The 10,454-nt window shown below is 31.1% G+C and overlaps 1 protein-coding gene across 1 annotated transcript; it reads right to left on the reverse strand.

The window, feature by feature from the left end:
- Window positions 1-667: 667 nt before the first annotated feature.
- LOC124362181 (PIN2/TERF1-interacting telomerase inhibitor 1) lies at window positions 668-10,064 on the reverse strand. The gene is made up of 4 exons (XM_046816446.1): window positions 9,808-10,064; window positions 6,936-7,058; window positions 5,842-6,001; window positions 668-1,935 (listed from the first exon to the last, which is right to left on the reverse strand). The coding sequence occupies exons 1-4, from the start codon at window positions 9,878-9,880 to the stop codon at window positions 693-695; spliced, it is 1,599 nt and encodes a 532-aa protein (XP_046672402.1). The 5' UTR covers window positions 9,881-10,064; the 3' UTR covers window positions 668-692.
- Between the last annotated feature and the right edge of the window lie 390 nt (window positions 10,065-10,454).

The following is a 10,454-nucleotide window of genomic DNA, read 5'->3' on the forward strand; positions in this document are numbered from 1 at the left end:
TCTCTTGCGCTAGTTTATCAGAAATCCAATTTCTGCCTGTGTGTGTGTGTCCATCAGTATCCTCTGTAACTTTTTAAATGGGACACAGATGAGTACAAAGCCTCCCACACTGACCCGAAATCTGCGTTAAACTTGATGTTTAATATTTTAGTTCTAAGTTTGTGTGTTATATAGTACAAGTGTCGATTTGAATTTTTGGGTCTCGATTTTAGATTGTCGTTTTTGTAATTTGTTCTGATCCCTCAAAAAAGAACAACTGCATCTTTAAACTTATTTAATCTTCATTAATTAAGTATTTTCAAAGTTATTTTGTTTGTTTGATTATTCAAAGTAATCTTACTACTTTCTGGTTTGTTTTCCTTTAAAAGTAGTCAAATACTGCATAATAATTAAAACGTTTAGTAAATTAGTTAAAAACTTAAAGTTAAACCATATAAATGAAAATAATACAAAAATGGCTCTAAACAAATGTTTAAATTAAGCTTTCTTCAAACACAGGAACAATCTCTGAAATCATCTTACATAGTTCTAAAATTTAATTCACTACATAATTCAAAAATATTCTGTTCCATCAATTAATATCACTAGATGATGTTTGACAGATATTAAGCTGAATTACATATAATAAAACTCACAATTAGGTGTAATGTAAATAAAACAAATGCAATATTTGAATTAAAATTACTTTAATGTTAACATGTAGAATGTTCTTTCTTTTTCTTCTTTTTCTTTTTATCACAGCCATCAACCTTATCACTTGAACCTATGCTAATTACTGCATCTCCATCGATTGTTACATTTTCTGAATCAGTATTGAATGTGCCATCAATAATCTCTCTTTTATATTTCTTTTTAAATTTAAGGTCTTTAGCACTTTCTTCTGGTACATCTGATGATTCTAACAACAATTTATGGTTTCTTTGCTTTTCCTTATTTGATGATATCTCTTCACTTTCTCCACTACAATCAATGTTAAATGACGTGTCTAATTCTGAACAACCAAATTCACTTTTACTTTTCTTCTTTTTACTCTTTTTTGTGTTTTTTTCTAAAGTTCTTAAGGTTTCTTCATTATCATATTCTGTAATAATGGTATTTTTATGCAATTTATTCTTTTTCTTCTTGGAAGTGATTTCATTATTTGTAGCATTTTCATATTTATCAATTGTTTCTTCTCCATCTCTACTGCACCCATTCTCTACAACGGAAACACTCTCTGATAGTATTATTTCAGTTTTTATTGCCTTCCTGTAGCTAATTTTGGTTTCATTATTATCACATGATTTTTCTTGGTTTTCTATGGAAGAAGACTCCTCATTTACTTTTTCTTTATTCTTTTTCTTTTTTTTCTTAACTATCTTATTATTAAGATCTTCAACTTCCTCTATATTATCAGCAAATAGATCATCATCTTTTTTTGTTGGATATGTTTCATTGTTCTCCAATAATTCTTGACAAATTTCACTCTCTTCTACTTCAGCTTCAAGTTGCATCCTCTTTTTCTTTTTCTTAGGTACTTGAATATCTTGAACAATAGTAGCACTTTCTTCATCACAATCTTTGTAATATTCTTCATCATTAGTTCTATTTTGTTTTGAAGGAATTTCAAAGCTTAATTGTTCATGTGGCTCTTTAAAGGTGTTGCATTCATCCTTTCCTTTCTTTCTTTTTTTATTTTTTACACAAATTTGTTCATTGTTGTCTACTAATATAGGTTCAGGTTCATTGATATTGCATTCATGTAATTTGTCTTCCCTTTTGTTTTTCTTACTTTTGAAATACTTATCTGAACTTCCCATATTTACTTGGTTTCTTGTATAATCAGGATCATTCTCGTCACCAGATTTTGATTTTACAACAACTGGTCCTATTATTGATGCAAGATCTTTTTGTGAATAACGACTTAAATCCTTTCCCCTGGTAAACTTGTGATAACTGGAACAATACAAAAATACATAAATATTACAAGCAACTGTAATTTAATAAATACACTTTCAGGAAAAATACACAGAACATATTATAAACAGGCCGGTTAGGATAGAGAGGCAGTGCAGTATTATACTAAATATTATACTACATCTATGATTATTCACTACTATAATTGAAACAAATCTGATAGTTTAGTTGAACCAAATATACCAGTAAAATTATTAGAAAAAAACTAGAATAACTAATCAGAATAATAATAAAGTTAACTTTTTCTGTCCCTACACATAAGGGTTTTCAGTATGCCTAGTAGTATTTGACATGTTCACTACTACATGTTGCTACTGGATCAAACTATTCTCTAAATATTTTTCTAACTACAAAAATTACTGTACCAGTGTGTTAACCAAAATAATAATTATTATGTTTTATTTAAAATTGTTTTTAATTATAGCTTTAAAATACATCTTTGGTGTTTAAGGTTATGATATAGTCTACTGAATACAATTACTTAAGTATTCTACTTTCATCATAGACATAAATATTTTTATCAATTATAAATCATTATCAATTACAGACGGTATGGGCAGTGAGTTAAAAATTTTTCCATGTAAATCATGTTACCAAAATCTTACAAACTCCACAACCACGTACTCTGGACTATTTCCCATACATTCATATTTCATGTATATTCACCATAAAACTGCTTTGCTTTTCAATTTTTGTTTCCTACCCATTGGACTTTAAACTTAAATAATAATTTGGAAATAGTTCTGGAGATTGTGATATCTTCAGTGGCCATGAAATTATATCAGGAATGCTTGGTGCTATTATTATTTAGGGATTGCCTGTTTATTTATACCATTGTTACACTGCAGGGAAATGTATTAACAATAGAAAACCACAGTTAACAGCAAGATGTGCTTGTGTTAGGAGAATTTACTTCAATCATTGATTGGATGAATCATTGATTTATTATTCATAGCAAAATGTCACAGATTTGTTGAGTATTACGTTTTTGTTTTATAATTTCAAAAACATTAATAAATACAGTAGTCCCTCTAAAGTTTGCCCTTGCACCAGTCCGGTCCCTCCAGTAATCAAATAGACAAAAGCGGTGTGGGAATGCCTGTATCATCATCATCATCATTCAAGTCACTACGTGTCGATATGTGAGAGAGAGGAAATAGCTGTCTGTCATCGTAGCCGTCAATTTGCGATCCGAGCTCATAACAACAGTCTATTTTACAGCATTGTTTTCCCGCTTTTGACTAGTGTACATATAATAGAGGATTTTATTTTTTTGTTTATTGTGTTGTTCATAATTTATGGTCTTTATGATTTGTAGTGTGTTAAGTTGATACATTTTGTACTGTATAGTTAATGATAGTGACACAGTGAGATTGTACTGTACTGTGGCCTTATTACATTTTTATTAGTTTATTTTAAAAATATTATCAAAGTGAAAAACAAAAACATAAAACTAACTTTAATTGAACAAAAAAATAGATTATAAACAAACTTGAAAATGGTGTAACAATCACACAACTAGCGACAGAGTATGACGTGGGATGAACACTCTTACATAATATTAAGAAAAATAAAGAAAAAAAAACCCTTTATGAAAGAAAATGACAATCTTTTTACTAAACAGAAAAACTTTGAAAACTGGTGAGAATCTGCAGTTAGAAGGCAGATTCTTTTTGCATAGCTTGTAAAGGAAATAAACAAACAAGCACCATTTGTCAGGAGAGATGATACAAGAAAAAGGTAAATATTTGTATAAAGAAATAGAAAAAAAGATGATTTTCAAGCTAGCAAAGGTTGGTTAGTAAATTTTTTAAAACGTCATAGAATTCACCTGCTTACTTTTAGTGGTGAAAACTATTTTGTGATGAATCAGCAGTTGATCTTTATAAGCCTTCAAAAAAAGTTTCTAAAAGTTGTCAGTGATTTGAATCTTGGTCTGGAACAGGTGTATAATGCCGACGAAAAAGGACTATTTTTGGTGGCTTTTACATTAAAAACACTAGCTAAAGCTCCAGGCTAGTTTTGAAAGAAAGAAAAATATTTATACCATGTGCTACCGCTAGGGGGAAACATAAACTTGATCTGCTTGTTATTAGAAAGGCTAAAATCCGAGAGCTTCAAAAAAATGTAGATATTTCTGTAATATATACAAATCAGAGCCATGGTTGGATGATGAAATCTTTGTTTTTGCAGAGATTTCATCAAAACTTTGTACCAACAGTCTACAAATTGTTTAAGAAACTAAAACTATCTCAGAAGGCCCTACTAATCTTAGACAATTGCCCTGGACACCCCGATGAAACGGAATTAAAAATACAAATGATGGCTGCATTAAAATATTATTTTTATCAACCAATGTTACCCCAATTCTGCGGCCAATGGATCAAAATGTAATTTAGGCCATTAAAATGAATTACAAAAAAAGTCTGCTATATAACTTGTTGAATAGCGACAAGATTATTGTTCAGTCTCTTAAGGAGGTCAATTTAAAAAATGATGTTTTCAATCTGCAGAAGGCTTGGAAGAAAGTAACTATGAAAACAACTGTCTGCTTGTGGGCGAACATATGACCTGATCTTCCACTTTTAAAAGAATATAAGAAGCTAACATCAAGTACATCAGAAAATGGTCAATCTAGCAAAGAGGATTAAAGCATTCAAGATAAAAATCAAAATGAAACTGAGTTAAATGAACTTCAGGAAGCTATTGTTCCCCTTTGTGGTGGTGATGAAGAAAACCTTCAAATCATGAGTGATAGAGAACTTATTCAAGAATTGTTCAGGAAGAAGACATACAGGGTTTTTGGTTTTACAAAGACCATATTCCAATGTTTTGAGAAAGTCTTTTATATCTAAGAAACAAAAAACTATAGAGTTTTTTTGGTCAGAAATGAGCCTCAAGCCTCACAAAACTAACACTTCTTTAGAATTTAAAACTGAAGTGGGCCTACATTTATTTTCTAGTTTTCCACTTAAATTTTATCAAACGATCTTTTTACTGGCCAGTACTGTACGTGTGCTTAATACAAAAGTACAATAATACAAATATATTATGCTGTACTGTACTTTTTTACTTTTAAGACTATTGTACATTTTTATGGTAAGGATTGACTTTGAATAACGACACATTCTATTATGTAATTTAAACGTGTTTTTCAATTGAACTCTGGTAATCTACCTTTTTGACTAATCTGACACATATCTGGTCTGTTACTGTGTCGGATTAGTGAGGGACTACGGTGATATTGAATTTTTAAAACTAAAATTGTTTATTTTTATTTCCCAAAATTACAAACACAGAGGATATTATCAGGATGATTTAATGTTAGTAGAGCAGCTCACGGTCCACTGGTGGATGGTTCATCTGAATCCTCCTCTATACCCCTTACCGCACTGTTGCCAGTTTTATATGTAGGAAAAATTACAGATCACTCTCATCCTATATTGCAATACACAGACATCAATTGTTACCACAAACAATAATATACGTAAGTTTGTTTTCATTCATCTGTTTTGCAGAAAACACGTAACTTGAAAACACGTCACAGCAGAAACAGCTGGTTGTCAGCAATGATATGGCAACACTGCCTCAAATGTCATGGAACTATGTTGGTGTGACTGCTCTAGTTTAAATCAATAAAAGGAAGTGTTTCTTTCAGTTATTGCTGGTGATAATTTGGACTTTATCAAAGAATCTATATAATAAAATATGTGTTTTTTTAAGTGCACTATGTTAATTTACAAAGTATATACAATTTCTATACAATAATAAAATATAAACAACGAATATGGCTTAAAATCTTCAACAAGTACTTCAAAACTATATATTAAATCCTTTATTTCTATTATTGCTTTATTTATGCCAATTTCAAAAGGATTTACTCACTGAACTCTTGCTTTAGATTTCTTGGATCGATCTTCTAGAGAGGAAACGTTGTCTGCTTGCTCCCCCTCCCCCTCCATAGAGCTGCCTAGCTGATCCAATAAATCGTTGAAATCACTTGTCGTCTTGAGCCACTCTTCTCCATTGTCCTTAAATCCAAGACCTATGACACATATTGTACCCCCACTGTTAAGAATTACCTTTTGTTTTTTCAAAGAAAATAAATTTTGTATTGCTTACTGTACAGAATAATTTTACTTCACCCAACGTAGTAGGTAGTAGTTATTCAGTCCTCTGCAATACTGGTGATAACAGCAATTAAGTTCTGGTAAAAAATAGAAGTTTGCATTCACCCTTATAACCAATAGTCTATTTTTAACAGAAAGATGAAATTCAAAACACTGTTTAAAAGAAATGTTTCTCTACACTGTGATGTTAATTTAAAATGAAAATCTATACAAACACCAGAATTAAAATGTCTTGTTTATTTTTAAAAAAACCCAAAATTAATAAGGAAAGCTCAAAACCTTTTTAAAAGTAAAGTAACAATAGCCTAATATACTTTTTTTAACCTTGTTTGCATAAAAAAATGCAATTGTTAACACATAAACATACATTCGATCACTAAGCTGCTCTCAATGTGCAGCAAATAATTAACCAGAATACATACAGCCCCTTTTGGGATTAACTTCATATACAACATGATATGAACTCTTTGTATTCAAAGTGTTTAATATTCAAATCCATTTTTTACTATTTACCATTCTTAGGGCAGGTACAATTTTTTCATATAATTCCAGGTGTGAAGTCCACTCATTAATATCTTTAAGGCAGTATGAAATGTGACTGCTTCCATTTAAGATCTTCCATAAAATACTTTTAGAAGTTAAAACTGTATAAAATCAGTCAGTTATTTACTCTCGAAATTTTATTAGCACCTTGATAGTAATTATATTGGTCAATGGGAAACACAATGTTACATTATAGTAACAATTAAATATATTGGTTTCGGTCCATATTATTTGGATATCTCCAAGGTTATAATTAATTTGATTTATTTCTTAATATTATACATGTATCTCATAGTATTTTTTCACCTTTATTGTCATCCTTCTTCCTGACAGCAACAATCTCTGTAGGTCCCTGGTTGTTGATGCCCAAACCTTGTCCAGCACTCCAGCCCATTTTTTCTAAAAGGCGCTGACCAAACTTTGTCTTGTCTGCAACATATATAAAGTTCACTAGTATTACCAATACAATATTGTGTACTATTATGCAATATTATAAATACAACTTTAGTAACTTCCTCTGATGCCGTGCTTAGGGATTGTGTCTAAAACATGTTAGTAGCACCTGACAACACGCCTCCTAGATTACACTGGATGGCTGCCCTTTGTAAAAGGATGTTTGGATGTACGGTCAGACAGAGCCCTTTTTGTAGTCTCAACAATACTAAGAGTTTGTTTCTAATGTCTTCGTCAACGAAAATTAAAAGTGGAAGTAATTTTCTCGCGTGTAGTAATATTTCATTGTTCTACGGGGTTCAAGTGGTCTTGTTTTGATGGTAAGTCAACCTACTATTGGTTGTTGCTGACGTCAACCTTCACACCATCTTTGGATATGTAAAATAACAAGAATATTGAAATCAGGAGAATTTGACTTAAATAAGACGTTTTTGTTAACTTAGACCTTCTAAGAATAGAAGTTCATATCAGCCTGACACAAGTTCTCTGGCCATCAGCGTGGGGCAGCACCGATGGACCCTGCACTGATGGAGACATACGAAAAACATCCCTCGAGTTAGTACCTATCAATAAAAAATAAAATTCTAAAAGGCCTGATCACGAATTCCTGCGGCCATTACTGCTCTATAGGAAACACAACTTAAAAAACACCAATAATGTAAATTCACCCAAATATAACTTCCTTTATCTTGCAAGAAAACTAAGTTCCACTTTGATTCCGGTGTGGGTAAAAGTAATTTGAAAATAACGCATACAAAATGAATCAAAGATTCAAAAAGGCAATAAATAGTGTAAAAAACAAACATAAATTTTAATAAGCAACATAATCAAAACTATCGAAACCATAACTATGTACTTATATACCACGTGGTAACTTCCGATCACATAAAAATAGCTTTTCTTGATTTAAAAATAACATACAATTGCACTAAAAACTTATACTCTCACTTTAAAAAACACATTACCAATTAAAAAGGAATAAGTTAATTTCCTAATATTTTAACTGCTCACATAATCCGCAGTCAAACAAGTAAAAAAACTATCAAAACTAATTAGCTGTATTATAGTGAATGGGCTGCAATCAAGTAATATGAGTATACTCCATTGTTGAAGAGACTGCATAGACTGATAGATGGTTATGACTGCAGAACACTCAGATAAGCTATCTGGAGCAGATTATGCTGAAAAGCATGGATAACAAGAAGCACAGTACATAAATATAACCACAAATTTACATTTCAATTAATAAAACATAATTTGCGATTTCCACCCCTTAAAACCGTATATATTTTTGTTCAGGAGGATGATAACAATACGTTAATAATGTGAAACTGGTATTTTGCCGGATCGGGCATTAATCCCACTTAAGCCAAACATTCAAATTATGGTTGTTTATAATTCATTAAATCCAGTAATTTTAAAAGTATTAGCTTAGGCTATGTTAATGTTATTTAAAATTAATCCAAAAAAAGTAAAATCATTTGTGTGGTATTTCAGTACTAGTCACAACTAAAATGGCGATGAACTGTTAGGCTATTTCTGTCACAAGCTTTTAGTCACGTTGATATTTTAAATTCTGTTATCCCATCCTCGTTGTAATTCTTCCCAACTAAAAACCCTAAATCTTCCCGGCCTCCTAGATTGATGCACTAATTGAGATATAACTTACATTAAAACACTTTAAGCCTAATAATTTATGTGCAATATATGGTTGTGGCCACCTAACACTTCTTTCTGGAAAAGGAGGGTCATAATAATCCTACAAAAAGGGAGGAATCACAGATATAATCTGTAGCAGGTTGTTTTATTTACTATTGGGTATATGAGCACAATGCAAAATTTCAAAATAATTGGTGGGTAGGGTACGATAAGCGGACCCGGTTTTTTATATCGAAATTGGCAAACGATATTACTTAATCATAACCATCGATATAATCGATCGATACTGATCAATTATTTAACAATTACCTTTTAATAATCTGTATCAACAGCTGTAAACACTTTCAAATAATACTCGTAATGTAATATTTCAGTTTTATATAAGTAACATTTAATTATATAAAAATGGCATATTAAAAGTGGCAGTAAATTTTAGAAAACTACACGACATTGCTTTGAAAAATGATAAGACATTTTTTTCGTGACTTCCAACATGTGGGACTCGTGCCGAAAAACCCATTATGTGAAATTTGTGGGAAAGAAACAACTGTAACTGTGAGAGGAGCAAATATGGTCGTCTTCAGTTTTCCTAATTTTGGTTATAATAATTTGTTTGATCACTGTAAATATTAAATTCATATTTTAATTTAAAATAGGCTATATGATTGTTATTGAGGAATATAGATACTTTTATATCGATTGATAGTCTAGGATTTGAGATACGAATATTAGGTATCGATGATTACATTCATCGATATAAAAAACCGGGTCCGCTTATCGCACCCTACTCTAATTGGATAGTGGGAATTAACTAACCCTCTCTCTGCGGATCACAGCTTTTCCTTTTGAAACACCAAAAAATAATGTGAAGTAGCTAAAGTAAATTTTTAATAAATAAATATTAAAAATGATATCCTAGGAGCCTAAAATATAATGCCACTAAAGAAGATTTACATGTAACTTCAAGAGTTAAATGGCTTATCGTCTGAGAGAGCAATGGAATTTCAAACTCCATGTTAAAACATTTAAAATCTAAGAAAATTATAAACTAGAAAACAGAACTAACCATCACTCCATGCTTTTCCACGTGGATTTATGCACCATTTTTCACGCCTTCTCTTTTCTGCAAGCATTGCCATTGTTGAAGGTTGATAGGAGTTTAGTAAGTCAAAAATCAATCGAAACGCGTTAAAAATTGTACATACTAAATCTGCAATCTCTTTAACAATGAGAATTAAAGGTATTAATTCAAGACATACTTTCAGTTCACTACTAGTACCAGTCAAACCACCAGGATTAAAGATAGGTTATGTTTTTTCTCAATTATTTTGACAGCGGTTTCAGTATTTTTTTTTCAATTTTATTTTTCTAAAAGCACGCTTGAAGTAAATTCATACAGCCTCAAGGTACTCTACTCCACTGCACCACGGGCCACTATCACTATAAATTCTTTTCTGGTTTGCTTAAAGCAGACTTTGAGTTTTATTAATGGAGCTTTAAAGTTCCATTTTGAAGTTATGTTAAAAAAAAAACACTATATTAACGTCAAATAATAATTTTATTTTCTATTTGTTTAGTCGTTACCTTTAGTAATTTATCACTCTGTTTCGTAGTTCCATCTCTCGCGACGTGTTTTAATTATCTGGGTTCTTTATAGTATTAGCAATTAAGAATTGTGGTAGAGGGCCAAGTCACCTTGCACGCACTCGCTCC

The sequence above is a fragment of the Homalodisca vitripennis genome, chromosome 5 (assembly GCF_021130785.1).
Source record: "Homalodisca vitripennis isolate AUS2020 chromosome 5, UT_GWSS_2.1, whole genome shotgun sequence".
Lineage (NCBI taxonomy): Eukaryota > Metazoa > Arthropoda > Insecta > Hemiptera > Cicadellidae > Homalodisca > Homalodisca vitripennis.